We start from the raw sequence: 16097 nt of genomic DNA, 5'->3' as shown, positions 1-16097 counted from the left end.
GAGGAATTTCCTTGCCCCTTTTCCTCGTCCATATCACAACAATCTAATCCTGCCTTGATTCTCCTGACTCAGTAAATAATTTTTAATTCATGTACAAACTATTTTAATCCGTTGCTAATTCGATTTCACCTTTGTATGCTTTTCCATGTCGAATAAGTAGTAGAGGGGACCTTGCCATTGAATTCTGTTAAGTCACGCTTCTCAGAAATTCATCTTAAAAATAACAGCTTTACCCTGAATATTTGTGACGCTGATCTTTTAAGCGGCCTAAACCACTCAGCATAGTCCGCCTTTCGTGACAGACATATGCCACTATGTACTCTTTTGCTGAGGAACTATGTTTTCATCCCTTGATTGGGAACAAATCTATACGTGACTACACTTGGGAAGAGGGGATTGATTCGTGTTGTATAACGGAGCATGTCTGGGTTTGAGAATTAGTACTTATAAACACTTAAATCAATGGCTGAGCAAGTGAATGCTCAAAGTTGGTAGAGTGAACCTTAGCAACAAACGTCTCTGTCACGGCTGCCTCAACTTTTCCAGATGAAGCTGTTTTCTAAAGGTGCTTGTCATGCAAATTCTGGACGAGGCCCTGAGCAACATGATGTAATGTCAAGACCAGCCCAGCTGTGAGTTGTAGGGTGTACTTAGATGTCTTCCAAGATCCCTTCCAACCTACAGTATTCTATTATTGTGTGTTGCTCCTGAAATACGTTACAGCATTACAGCATGATTTAGAAAATGCAATTAAATATAAAGGATAGAAAAAGTAAACATACTTCATATATTTTATTTTCTGTTTTGCAAGCTTCAGTTGTTGCTCATGAGTTTGCCTCATAGTAGGAAGAGATGGCCTACTACAAGATAAGGATACATGGATTAGTATTGCCTCTGTATGCTTAGGTTATTTGACAACTTCTAGGAAGAAGAAACTATGTGTAGTCTACAATCAACTATATTTTGTAAGTCTAGAAATAGTGGCATACCCTTCTTGAATAATGATAGCGTGATGAATATGGAAACGTAGCAAAATTCCTAGGACATAAAAATACAATTTTTTTTCAGTGAAGTTAACATGTACAAGTATAAATGAAGCAAGCATGACATCAAAGAGATATGGTAGGTTACAATAAGACTTGACATTTCAAAAGGGTTTATCATTTGGAGGAAGCTATAAATAAATAGGGTACATTTTTTCAAAAAATTGAAGCTTCTTTCTTTGACTATGCACAGTACCTCCTCTTGCAGATCTCCTTTCACAAGCAATGTGTTCCCATGTTTAATGGAGTAAGTCAAAAGAGAAAAATGTATCTGTCTAAGCACAGAAACCTTATTCCACTTCTTTGTTTTGTGTAGCTGAATAATTTATAATCACTGAAGATCTCTATCTCCAGTTTTTGTTCTACATGATGAAAGAGGTAATCTCAAATTGTAAAATGTGTACAACTCTAACAGTTCTGAGATTGCCCCATAGTTTTTCAGATTCCTGATCTGAATTAGTTCTTCTTCAAATGTGTTAAAGCTGTTAAATGCACATTTCCCACTTGTTTATAATTACAGTTTTCCAGAGTCTTCTACTTTATCCACGGTGTTTGTCTGGAACATTTAGTTTGGTTGAACTCTTGAGCTGCTCGGTATCAGTGAATGTGAAGGATCTTTTTGAATGTCTTCTTGAAATTCTGGTTACAAAGAGGATACAGGAATGGATTTAAGGTGGAGTTCACATAGCCAAGCCATATAGTGAACATGTGCAGTTTTGAAAATTGTTCATGGCCATGGAAAGCGATTACCATAAATAGTACAAAATAGGGAATCCAGCACAGCATAAAAGCTGCCATTATCACCCCTAACTGCTTAGCTGCTTTCCTCTCCCTGTTCCCATGCAGTCCTTGAATGTGCCTTTTGGAATGGGTATGCAGACTTTGCCAGGTTTTCCTCAGGTAAGTCAGTCCTCTGAAATCCCTGTTCTCAGATTTTTCCTGAGGACTGCAGGCTCTTCCAGCGTTGGGATTGGAGTGCTCTCTACAGGGTACCTCATCCGTGAAAGTATGGTTGTCTGATGCATCACTTAAGTCACTGTCTTGTGAGCAAGGCTCCTCTTCATTTTTGTCATCTTCTGTTATGCACATGCACTTCCTTCCTGCTTTATCCAGGCCTGGCTCAGAATGGGCAGTGGCAAGAGGAAAACAGCTCCATTTAAGGACTTTCTTATTACTCTTGCTAACGTATGTCTTTGGAGACTTGTCGGGATTACTGAAATGAAGCTCTGCCTCCATATTTTTGGGCTGAGGGGAACTTTGCTTGTCTTTCGGAGGGGTATTCTCATCTAAGATTTGCCTTTGGAGGCAAATATTTCCTTCCTCCTTCGTCTTATTATGATGTGTGAGGTTTTTTTCAGAGAAAGACCGATATGATCCATCAGTGAGCTTTCGGTGTTGACAGTGTTTGCGAACAGCTTTAAATATTTTATAGTAGAACCATAACATCATGATAGAGGGTAGGTAGAAATTGACAATTGCTGTCAAAACTTTAAACCAGGTGACTTCAGAGAATTCAGTTTCACACTTGTCTTCCTCTACTTTCCTTTCTCCATTATTAGCAAAAACGTGCCATCCTAGGATTGGAATGACCCACATGAAAGAGATCAACCAAACCCCCAAAATCATTAGTGATGCTCTCATTTTTGTTCTATACTTCAGATATTTCAGTGGTTGCTGAACTGAACGATAACGGTCAATGCATAATATGAAGAGATTGAAAATGGACGCAGTACTGGCCACATAATCCATCGACAGCCAGAACAAACAGGCTGGTAAGCCTAGATTCCACACAGGACTTAGCAGGTAAACAATATTCAAGGGCATAACAGCTGCACCAACTATAAGATCTGCAATAGAGAGGCTGACAATGTATAAATTGCCAACTGTTTGCAGCTTCTTTTCAGTTTTCACAGCACATAGTACTAATATATTCATGACAATAGTGATCAGTGAAATGCTTCCCAGGAACACACCTAGAAGAGCTGAGTGAGGGTTAGTCGAGTTCTCTGTAGTGTTATTTGACATCTTTTGCACGAGAACGCAGAATGAAAATCAGAGAAGATGTCCAGGCCTTGGAAATTCAGTCTTGATTTACACTCCTGGATGAAAACGTGTTGGATTGCTTTGTGATTTTTATTTCCAGAACTATAGGAAAGAAATATGCTCAATCACTGTAGTACTAAAATAAAATAATACAACTAATCTGTGCTCCAATGTAGCACTCTCCCTTCTAGGACTGTTCTAACAATTTTTACATTTTACATATGGATAATTTAAGATACGTTCTATGAAAAGTACTGGAGCAAGCTGCATGAAACAAGCCAAAATGGTTTGCAAAGGTATTTCATGGGTCTTCATATAATTCTGACCCCAGAATCTGGAGATGAAATTTCAGTCCTTACTGGTTTAATTTCTTATATCTCATTAAATAGCTGATCACGAACCATAACATAAACCACTGGCAAAACAATTTAAAGTGTGGTAATAAAAAGCAAATTTACATGTTTTGTACTAAATAGTTTTAAACAAATCAGTGATTATTTACAAACTTCCTCTAATAGTTTGATAATACAGCAGTTGGATTTAATTATCTGTCAATAACAGAGGATCATATGATGTCAAGTGACAATGTATTGCAAGCAATAAAAAGACTCTAGCCGGTATACACTTTTAGCTGATACAGAGAGTCTCAAATAACTCCTCAGGTTGTAGCCAGTGCATATGTTTGCACTGGTAGGCAGTCGTGCAAATTACAGGTGATAATCCTCCCCTATTTAGGCTTACAAACATTTCAAACATTCAAAGATGGCAGCTCTATTTTATTTTAAATACAAACTAATAAAAGTTCAGGGGAAATAATAGGATTTTTCAGGATTAATAAGCATCTTGCTGCCTCTCAAATGTATATAAATATAGGGTCTTTTAGACTCAATTTTACTAGTCGTTCAGGTGCATAAGAACCATATGCAAGAGCTGTTCTCCAGTAACCTGCGGAAAGCATGACACTCCTGCATGCTTGCTGTTGCTGTTTGCTGCATTCAAGTGGAAAGTAAACTTGAAATAAGAGTTGAGACTGAACACGTAGCAAACCTTTCTTTTATGCCTAAGAAAATGTTTTTAGAATTAATCTTTAAGAAATAAGCTATCTTTATTTGCTTAGAACTTTGGCAAGAGCCAAGTGTAGAGCCTTCAGAATTAATGTTTTAATCATGCCCATGATTAGAGTGCCTAGGAAATCCAGTACATGCACTGCAGTTAAAAAACCCAAAGGACACCCTATTAAACACTCACCATGGCATATAGAATGCCTGTTTTGCAGTGGGCCACCTTTCCCTAATTAGGCTTGTTTTCTAGTGACATTCATTTCTACATACTATTTTGCAAGTGTTATCAAAGACTGGCAGATTTCATTTGTACAGACACAGTAGTGTGTAGCTTTGTAGTGACTTCATCTGCATTGGGAAATAACTACAGGTACATACTTCATTGGTGAACGTAGAGATGTTATATTGGGATCATAGGCCTTAATTATCAAACTTGTTACTTCATCCATTTTGTAATACGAGCATAGTAACTCAAATATTGGCAATAAAAGGGGAAAGGATAGAAGGGAAAGGAAGGGAGGGAATGTAGAGATAAGAAAACCACCTTTTCAAAGTGGAGTAGATATGTTATTCCATTTTCTAAAAATTATCTATGCCTTTGGTATCTTCCAATTTCTAACTGCTAACTTCATGAGTTGATTTAAAGTCCAAAGAATGATTAATGATATTTTAAGTCTTGAGGCATATGATGAGTTGAAGAATTCTATCTCCAAGATATGTAAGAAAAATGTCTGTGAGGGCGATACATATTTTATGACATTTTTCTCTTCTAGTGCTTGTCTGAGTTTATGTTCTGGTAAATCTCTTCAAGCAATGAGGAAGGTTGAGACTGTAGATGTATTAGCTCAAAGTATTTACAAACTAAAACTGAGAGATAAGTATGGTCTTTCTCATCCTTGTTATTCTAAACATGGTCAAAACAATATAATGCAATAGATTATTCAATATTAATTTCATGCTAACTTTATGTCTTTCTTATTCCAGCGATCAGGGTTGAAGCTAATACGTTTGTGTGCTTTCTTACAAGAGGTCTAATTCCTTCTTCCTTAAGCTTTACTTACAAGTGCCTGGTATTATGTAAGATGTGTGCTTGGTAGCAGTAGCATCCATATGAAGAGGAAATACGTACACTGTGGAGTACAAGCTCAAGAGCTGTATTCTGTAATTCTGTATCCTGTACAGCCTTCAGGTTGTCATGTATAGTTCTTCAGCGACAGCTAGTCTCAGATGTCAAAAGATCAGCGAGGCCTCAAGCTTCTCCTGTTTGAGAAGGAGAACAAAAGTTACTCCACGGACCTTAAACCAACATGTCTGGTGACAGGAAATGGTTATATCCCAGTCTATCATTGTCTTTCTTTCCATAGCTATACACTTTAACCTGGAGTTAAGTATATGGGGCAGTATAAACTACTGAAGTTAAACATATGGGACATGGTTAAGTCAACAGGTTGATGTTAATTGCTTCTGGGACCTCATAAAGAAATGACTGAACTTCACCCCCACCTATTTTCATTTGAAGTTATGGCAAAATAAAGGGAGAGAAGGCAGCTTTAACTCAGTCTTTCACAGAAAGAATAACGGCAAAGAATGGCATCTGATTAGCCAACTCTCTTCAGTTGTTTGTGAACTGCATACGGAATAAAAGATAGAGCAGGATACAGTAAATGGTGCTGACTACATCCCAGTATTTCTCTTTAGCACTGCTATGGTGACGTAAGGTAGAATTTAGGAAGCAGCATGCAGCACTTGGTCTGGATTTAGGAGTACTTCTGCTCAAAAGAAAGCACGAAGGTCTAGTTTTTCAACTCATGCTCCACTCCTATTAAAATGTCTTTTATTAAAATTATAAAGCTTGATTACTTTTTTGTTTTGGAAGAGCTTATACAGGCTATAAAATCTGAGAATGACGTCAGGAGATGCAAACCATTTCAGAATGCTAAGAACAAGAAAATTTCAGGATAGTGCATTTACTCTTTAAAAAAAACCTCATGCTAACAGGTACTCTGTATTTATAATTGTCTTATAATGTAATTTTCATCACAATGTCTTTTGAGTAGTTCATAATCCCTGATGAATTTTATCTTCTCTGCTTTACAGAGAGCTGGCCAGTACTATTTAATTTTATAGTGGAACTGAGGGACAGGTCAAAGTGACCTGCTAAACGTCATACTGTAATGTTAGATCTAAAACCAGCCAAGGCTCTCTTGCTCCCCAAAGAGTGTTCTGACTACTACACTGTTTTTTTCTGTCTAGACTTAGGGTCTATATTCATTCAGACACCCTAGACAAGCAATCTTGATTTAGAAATTAAATACGGTGTTCGGTTGGGTTTTTTTTTCTCTTTCTTTTTGTTGATTTTTTTTTTAACTTTAATGCAGCACAAGCAACTTAGTCTGGCTTTGAACTTCTGACCTCTTCTATTGTAATCAGTCCATTTACATGACAGCTATTATATTAGACCATATAGCTGGAGTGGGACTATACACAGTAACAATTTCTACAGTATTAATAGATGGAAAAGGCTTGCAAGAACCATTTGCCCTAGTCGAGACTGAGATCTTGAGGCTGGATGAAGGTATTGAAGCTTTACAGTAACACTGCATTTTCCCTACCGAACAATTTGTGTTTTGCACCTATGATCTTTTATAACCCTGACCTGGCGAGTGTTCTCCCACCACAGACAGTATTGTAAGGCTCTGAGTAATTTACACTTTGGAGTGTGTTGATGAGAAAACAAGCCAAGCTAAGAGATAACTGGGAGAGAGTCTCCATACCTTCAGCATGAAAGTTGTATACCCAGCAGATACTTCCTACCTATCTAGTTTTATGTGAAGCCAAATTGTAGCTCTGAATCCATTAAAAAGATGTACCATGGGGTTCAGCTGGCCACAAAATGCTTGGAATAGAGCAGCCTTTGTATGACCTACTCCTTGGAACTGTTTATTTGCATTCCCTAGCATGCGACACCATGTGCTGCTGCTGCTGCTTCTGCTTCTGCCTGAGATCTTTCAGATCATGCAGAATTCTCCTTAACAATGACTTATGATAGGCATTTAGCAGCATCTCAGACATACTGCAATCCCAGACTCATGTGTGTACAAGAAAGAGAATTTAGTGGCTTTCTTGAGTCTTCTAAGGGCCTGAAGAAGGCTTCCAACACAGGAGTCTTTGTGCATCTTGCACCCATCAGTGTGCATGCTTTTTTGATAAGGAATAAGTTGCATTGCTTGCATTAAACCACCACACAATTGACAATCTTTGCTAGAATTAGCACATTTTGCCACACAATGTTGTCAGATGGAAGATAACTAGAAAATAAGCCTTGCTCCGTGTTATGAAATTCACTGATCACCTCTTCTGTGCTCTAGGGAAGATTGTAATCTACACATTTTTTCCTTAAACTTCCTACCATCACCATTAGTAGTAATGGTACCAATTATCACCAGGAGTTAGCAATCATGAGAGCAATGTGATTTGCAATAAAGGCTTCTTGCTCCTCACTGAGGCATACAAAATTCTGTAGTGGCTGTAGATTGTGGTATATGTACCCCTGTTCAGGAGCTACTGGTTTAATTCCTTATCCGAACTCTGGCCCTAATAGAGGAACTGTAATAATACTGAATAAACGTGTTTTAATATTTGGATAATTTAGCTCTCATTACACTGAGCCAAAGCTCGCTAATACAGAACAGATTTTTAAGAAAACAATCAGCCTAAGATCTTGGATAGCTCTTTGGAATTTCTAAACCCTGACATCACCATGAAATGCCTTAATTTTTACTGTCTGTAAAGAGCTTTTTGTACAAGAAATATCAGCAATCGTGATTTGTTTGTTATTGTATCACAGTGATAATTCTTCCAAGGAGCATCTACTGGGAGATGCTAAGTGGATGCCTTACTGACTCATTAGTGCAGGTGCAACCTATTAAGTCTTGACAAAGTGGGAGTAAGTTTCTAGAAACAGATGCTGGCCTCTCTCTGATGGATAGGTTTCAAAGAAACTACAGCTCAACAGGAAAAGGCTAGGCTAGAACAAAATTCTTGTTCATCAGACTAAGTTCAAGGCAGAAGGTAAGATTTGATTTCAGATGACCTGTGTTGAGTGTGTTGTAATTAAGAAACCTATTTGTTTTCAGTGATTTTTTTTTTTTTTTAGTTACTCTTTGAGTGTTGAAAGTATTACCACACTGGAGATCCGACTAATGTTTTTGAGAAGGATTTATTTATTGCTCTCTAAGTAAACAAACCGTAGGCAATGTCTGCCAGTATTCAAGGCGTACTTTTGATAAATAGTAAGTGAAGAAGAATGATAACCTGCCTGCTGCTGCCATTCAAATGACTCAGTTCAGGAAGGACAGGGTTTTTTTTTTTTTAATTTTTTTCCAAAAAAGCGTCTACCACCATCAAAGGAAAGACTGGATTCCACCTATGCTTGAGTTGTCTTTTCTAGTTAGTCTGAAATGAAGAGACTACATAATCTGAAGCTTTAGTGTCTGACCAGTCAAATTTTGACAATCTTCCTGAACTGTCCTCTTCCCCCTCACATACCCATTTTAAGGGCAGAGAGGTATAAATGGATCTTTTACTATATGAACAACCAACTCATCCTGACTTGTAAATGCTTTCATTCCTTGTTTGTATCATGACTCTTCCTTTGTGTGAAGAAACTCTTAACCAACACATTTGGACATGTGGCTGTCTAGTTTTGCATGAACTTGTATCGCATGCATTTGGTGTGGCTCTTGATGTAAATGCTGTCTTGGGGAAAAATGAGGCCAGAACTAATGTAGCAGATGGACACTATTTCAGATGTGCTGAAACCTACTTTATAGAGTAGAATGCAGAGTGAAAATTGTCGTCTGAGTTGTTGGATCAGTGACCTGTATAATGATTTCGGGAGATGGGAAACAGTGCAGGCCTTTAGCGTGCCAGTAGTGATTGGCAAAGGAACGGTTCCTGGGGAGGCTGAAGCATAGCAGGCTGTTTCTGAAGCCTTCTCCACACTTTCACTTCTGAAGAGAGTGGATGGTCCAATGCTATAATTGCCACACTTCTTTTTCCCCTCCTGGTTCAGTCACTTCATCTAAACTATATTGTGAATAGGCTGTACAGTTTCAGAGTAAGAACAAAGCAGAATAGAAGGAATAATGCAGTTACACCTACACTCCTAAAACATATTTATTCCATTATTTCTAGGAATACACATGACACCTTGTTTTAAACTACTTTAACTCCTTGAATTCATTTATTCATTTGTTCTGAATGGGCAGTACGCTGTGAATGGTCCTCTTGGGCTTAAAGCAGTGCATGGGGGACCACTTAGTGCAGTATTGCTCAAGGCCATCACTCCTGCCCTTTTATCCAGGAGCTATATCACTTAGCTGTGGTCTGGGCTGTGATGTCAAGTTTATCCTTATTTCTCTTAACTTGGATGGTGATGTTCTAAGGGTAGCAAGCTGACCTTATGAACAACAAAAATAGAGAATGCAGAGCCTATGGTGAAGAGAAATGGAAGATTTAAAGTAACTTTGTGAAGTCATAGAATCATAGAATCATAGAATGGCTAGGGTTGGAAGGGACCTTAAAGATCATCTAGTTCCAACCAAGATCATCTAGTTCCAAGTCGTTCAAGGAGAAAAAAATTTTTTATTATTATAATGGTATGATACCCGGAATTTGTAACTTCCTTTTCTTTTCTGTCCAGTGATTCTACTGTGCTATTCCTATTTTTTTATTTATGTATCTGGATATTAGGGCACAGGCTTTCAGGACTGCAAATATATTATTCTGCTTTTATTTAATTGAGGAAATATTACATCCAGTTTCATTAGTGAGGCATAATTCAGCGAGCAAGAAAAAGCACTCGAATCTGAGTCACCAGTGCCCTGTCTGGGTTCAAGCCTTGATTAAGATGCTGTACTGTGTCTGCTTGGGAAAAGACCTGCTTCTTTCAGAAATAACTGTCTCCTCTGGTGTTCTGATGTTCCCCACACTTCCCCCTTACTGGTGTGCTGTTCTCTTCATGGGATTAAGAACACTGTACCAGATCCTATCCTTAATCTTCCTCTTGCTTTGCAGTCTGATATGCTTGGGTAACTACTAAGTTTATGTGTTGCTGTTGGATTTCTGGTGCTGGGCAGGGAAGGAGAAGTCAGTTTTTCGTTCTGTGCAGTGAGAACAAACACACTCATTTTACCATTGACAAGTTTCTCGGGGCTATTTAAAAGTATTGTTATGTCATTAATATAAAATTTTGCCATGAAAAACCTCAAGCCCCCAAAAACTCTATACACAGTTCTGCTTGGGATACTACAGTACTGTACCTTTCCTGACCTTATCTTCTTTCCACTTCCAAGTAGCATGCCGTGCTGCTCATATGTGGGAGGAATTCTGTTAGTCCCAGAGTTAACTAGCATACTTCTGTGGCATGGCAGGGTGCTCAGTCACTTCCCAACTTAATTGAGAAGAGAAATTATACGCTATTCTGAATGCACATCACTGCAGGGGAGCTAGACAAACTATTATAACCTGTCAGAAGCAAATTATTTCCGTAAAATATGGAAGCTTATGACTTCATAGTACAAACACAGCTTCACTCTCAATCCATGGAAAGTTTGAGATGTTTATTACTCCAGTTGTGCTACACAGGGATACTGATTTGAAGCCATGTGGCACAAAACCAAAAACTACTTGCTTATGGCTTGTCTGTGTGGAGAAACACCTTGTAAAAGAAATATTCTGAAAAGAATCTGATCCAACCCGGTTATTTAACTTGAGCTGATACTGACTTTGCTTCCCTCCATCCTATCTTACGTTTCTGTTCTTGGGCACTGCTGAACACAAGAGGTTGGTTTCAAAACTTATTCACACCATAAGGGCCAGTTCTTGGGTGAAGACTGATCATAGAAATTCTCCTGTGCAGGTTCTTGCTGTCATTAGAGCAGTGTCAAAGCTCTTTTCCTTGAGACAGTGGAGTCTGTCCTGGGAAAAACTTCATTCTGATTTTGATACCTGCTATGTGTTCCTGTGTGTCTGTGTTCTGCCTTTTTTTTTTTTAATGAAGTTGATTATTTGATCTCCTCAGATGACAACAAATACAACTTTTATCATATGGTTCATATATGATGCTGATAATATGTGAACCCAGAAGTATATTCTGGGTATTGTTTACAGTATAAAAATACTCCCAATAAACCTAAGGAACTGATGATTGGAAGGCATATTCTTGGAGCAGTGGCAATTTGCCAAAAATGGAAATTGAATACAAAATACAAATGTGCTAGTCTAAGGAAGTGTTCATGTACCTAATAATATGCAATATACAGCAACATCTCAAATATTTGCTTGAAAAAGACAGTTACCTTTACTATGTAAGGTATATAGCCAAGAAGTGAAGCTTAACCTGGTCTAAAAATGCTTTTATGTGTAGAGAAATCCTGGTGTGAATAGAAAACACTGGCAATAGTAGCATTTAATTGCATGAGCATAAAACTGATGCATCTCATAATTCATTTGCATAGATGAGCATGCAGTTTAATTCCAAGAAGCGCTTTGCTCCGACAATGAAGAGCCCATGCCAAGACAGGAAGCTAAACATCAAAACTGAACTCAGTCCTGTGAAGTTTGATTTGATATAGAGTGGTTAGGAGCTGAAACACTCTCCTAAAGCATACATAAATAGTCAAAAGTTAGTAGTGAAGGAGAAAGATATTTTTAAGACTATTTTCTTCTTTAAAGAATGGTTACCATTTGTGGCATGCAATCTTACTCTGAGTATGCTCTTGTCTTTAAACAGCTTATCATTAATACTTTCGGATTTCACATACTGTTTGCGCAGAAGTCCCTTCAGAATTGCTTCCCTGGTGTATTTATGGTACTGATTTCACTGCATGTCATCTCTTTTCCATTTCTTCAGAACCTGCAAATAGCGTTGAAAGCCTAACTGAATTAAGAAGTTGTGCAGGCTTACATTATCTACTAATTCATGATATTGTTCTGGGTTCTTAATGTAATTTTTTTTTTTACACTGAGAACTGACTCTTTAAGAGCATTATTTTTTCCAAACATAATTAAGGACAGAGCGTCTATGTCTCTGATATCTCTACACTGGAGTCTGTGTACTCCAAATCACATCCTGCTTATTTGAATTTTCATTGTCCCAGGACTGATGCATATTCAACTGTGGTGTGTAACTCCTGGAGACATAAATCAGTAGCTGAAAGCAGGCATGGAAAGCAAAGGAAGAGTATAAGAAAGTGTATTTTCCTGTGCATTTCAATACATCCTGCTTTGTGCCAAAGACATGATGTTTTTGTTCAGTCCTCTACTTCAGCTTCCCTGAGCATTACCAGGTCTTTCCTGATCCTCCTTGGGCCCTGGGGCTGGGGGGGATTTAATAGCTGGCCTGTATGATTAATATGAGAACTACAGAAATAGTATCAGGAAACATTATTAAATATCCCCTGGCATTCAACTACTGACAGAACCTTGGCTAGGGAAACACTACTTATTATTTAAGAAGAAAAAAATGTCTGGATGTGGCTCATAATCTAGAGGGCCTTAATTTACAGGAATACAGTTGCAGGCTCATTACTTGTCAGCAGAAGCAAAGAATCATAGACTCAAGGTTTGGGTTGGGAGGGACCTTAAAGACCATCTAGTTCAAACCCCCTGCCATGGGCAGGGACACCTTCCACTAGACCAGGTTGCTCCAAGCCTCATCCAGCCTGGCCTTAAACACTTCCAGGGATGGGGAATCCACAGCTTCTCTGGGCAACCTGTTCCAGTGCCTCCCCACCCTCTCCATGAAGAATTTTTTCCTGATGCCCCATCTAAACCTCCCCACTTTCAATTTAAACCTGTTACCCCTTGTTCTGTCACTACAGGCAGAATGCAGTAGCTTAGGTGCTGTTTTTTTGGCAACATTCTGAAAACAATTTAGGAAAAGGAAAAAGAAACAAATAGAAACCGTAGATACTTAACTGAAAAGAAGGGTGTGGGAAAGCCCATAAATGGAGTAGTGAATTCCAGGAGTAGCATATAAAAATGAAAGTGATCAAGTTACACTTAACATTATAATCACCTTGAGTTTCTTCTAGTACATGGATCATAGCAGATCCGTGTCCTTTGACTTGGTGAATAAAGTACATGAACAAATATCCAACAAGCAGCCTAAAAATCTCCGCTAATCTGGTAGCAGTCAATATATGGCTATATGCAGCTAGATTATTACCGGAATGTACTCATCCTAAGAAAGACGCTAAACTTTTTCACTTTGATGTATTAAAGTTTAAAATGAAGCCCATCTGGAGAATCCTCAGCAAAACTCTGTAGTCTCAGCCACTTGAAAATTGATTTTTTTTTTTTTTTTTTAAAGATGCTGTTAATGAATATGTGTCATTCCCAGCTCTAATCCAGACTGAGGCATACAGACCCGGAGCAGTGGGTGGTTTTATACTCGGTGTCCTTAGCAGAGTCAATATTAGTAAGCAGAGATCTTTAAATATCATATTTTAACTTCCAACAATGTCACTTAAACCAGGGTAGTCTGCAAGGGTAGCTTCAGTGTCTTGCAAGTGCTGGTTGTACGAAGCGAGACGAAAACCTGTTGGATGTCCAGGTTTTTCTATTATTCTGGTGTCCAGTCCCACCCCTCCCTCCCATGGCTGTATAATGCTGCTGTCTTCTGATGACGGACATTCATTTTTTATACTAATAGTGAACCTTCCTAAGTTTAAGTTGTTGGTGGTGTATACACGTGGTCAGCAGTATTACTATCTAATTATTTGTAGATACTATTATACTATGACATGTATTTACAATTTTTTTCCTGTAGAAATCTGTTGGTTTTTAAGTCTCTGTATTAACTGGAATTATCAGGAGCTAGATATACTCGGGTTGTTTTAGTTCTCTGGCTGGCATTTTTGGACACTGGGCCTATATTTCATGAGCATTATAATCAAAAGATCTAACAGAAGATGGACACATTCCAATGAATCTTCTGGCCTTTGAAATGTAAGCTCAGACTTCTATTAAACTCTTCTTCTAGTGGCTCAACTTTCTGGTTTAAGTCATACTAGAAGTCATTTGTTCCATGACAAAAAAAAAAAAAAAAATCGTCTTCCTGTGATGGTATTTCCCCTATATGGATTATTTTTGCCCAATGACTGGGGGGGAAAAAACCCATCATGCCTAGAATCCTAAAGCTTCCAGATATGGTATTATTCTTCCCTGCTAGTATAAACATGAGCAGCATCATCTGATTTGTTATCAATGTGATCTCTTACCAAAACAGTATTAAGTCATTAATTAGTGCAGTGCTGAAGAAGTCTTATCTCTCTACTCCATTACCTCTCTGTAAAAAGATACTTTTGCTATAGGTGTTAGACCTATTAAATAATTGTTGTAACAGATGAAAACTCTGTTGCGCTTTGATGTAGTAAACAAAACCACAAGCTGTAAGATCTCTTATAAATGAGGGGAATTTTCCAGTGCTGTAGTGCCTTTAAAGCTGAGTAGCCACAGTGTTGCTTTTTCACTGGGAATCTATCCTGTTACTGAAATCCACTTATCTAACTCACTAAAACAGGATATATTTCATGCAGGGATAGAAGAAATATCTTTTGGATTCCACCTTGTCTTACTACTTACTTCATCCCTTGATGAGCTGTAAAGCTAGCTGGTTTTAAAAAGTTAACTGCATTTCTGATGCTCAGGGAGTAAAATGTGACTCAACCAGTCATTCAAAAATCAAGATCTGTCTGTTTCTTTCCAAGTGACCTAGTGAGCCACTACTGGAGAATCACCAGCCAAAAAATAATTTATATAAAAAAGAGCTGTTAATCCTTTAAATGTTGAGGTTGCTTACCCCAATACTGTGTCTGCTATTTGCTACCCAGTTTAATGGTTTCCAATAGAAAGAACTGGGATTGGATGAAAGAAGCTTCTTTGCTTGATAGGAAGTGAAACACGCCTGATGCCTCATGAACCCATCTGTGAATAACTGAATTCTGAGGAAACGCTAGATGTGGAGCAAACTTACTGTTTTACAACAGAAGTCATTCAGCTTCAACAAAGGTGGATTTCTCAAGTTCAGATTCACATCCTTCAAGATATTCTCCCTTTTCTCTAGCTCTTAGTATAGATATTGAAGAATCCAATGTTGCTATTCTTCAAAAGAAGGAAAACAAATCTTAGAACGCCCCTTGCTCCAGAGTTAGTGTCTAGTCAGGGTAAGCACAGACTAGCTCATGATCATACTAATATTGCAGTTCATAATAGAAAATGTCTTCCTGATAGCTTATTAGGATCTATTACAAAAAAAAAAAAACAAAACAGTGACCACAGAGTAGTGTGTTTAACATTTTATAAAACAGATTGAACCCTTTTGTGTCAGGTGTGAGTCTTCCCCCTTCACAAAAAAGCTACTGAAGTACTGATCAATACAAAATTTCTTCAGGGATTTACCAAAATGAACTTGGTTTTAAATCCAGGCGAACTTTTGGTGCTATATGTAAGCTATAGGGAAGACTTTATCACAAAAATGCACAAGTTTAGAAATCCTAGTTGGTGTAAGGACTTACTGTCTTGTACCATTAATGAAAGTGAATCCTGTTATTGAAAGGCTTGGTTTCAGCTCACTTATGTTTATGTACATAATTTGTTTTTCTTTAATTTGGAATATATATTCAGTTAGCAGTGTATTTAAACATCTGGTAACCTTACTGTAGTAATATGACGAGTTCCTTCATATTTTAGCAATAATCTGTTGAACGTCCAAAGTCTTCCCTTTTATATGTATCTGACTTAAAACAACCTCCTACATTTCTCCCTGCGTTTTTACCGTTGCTTGTTGAATGAAACAGATGGCTAAGATGAACGGATGGAGCATAAGGTCTCTGACAGCTAGAGAGCCTGGTGCCTTGCAAGTAAACCGTTTAGAAGCAGCTTA

The 16097-nt window shown here is 38.0% G+C and overlaps 1 protein-coding gene across 1 annotated transcript; it reads right to left on the bottom strand.

Annotated features, from left to right (window-relative positions):
- Positions 1 to 1640: 1640 nt before the first annotated feature.
- HRH1 (histamine receptor H1) lies at positions 1641 to 3068 on the bottom strand. The gene has a single exon (XM_010150332.1). The coding sequence runs from the start codon at positions 3066 to 3068 to the stop codon at positions 1641 to 1643; it is 1428 nt and encodes a 475-aa protein (XP_010148634.1).
- Between the last annotated feature and the right edge of the window lie 13029 nt (positions 3069 to 16097).

The sequence above is a fragment of the Eurypyga helias genome, unplaced genomic scaffold (assembly GCF_000690775.1).
Source record: "Eurypyga helias isolate BGI_N326 unplaced genomic scaffold, ASM69077v1 scaffold36184, whole genome shotgun sequence".
Classification (NCBI taxonomy): Eukaryota; Metazoa; Chordata; class Aves; order Eurypygiformes; family Eurypygidae; genus Eurypyga; species Eurypyga helias.
This window is presented reverse-complemented; position numbering and strand designations above follow the sequence as displayed.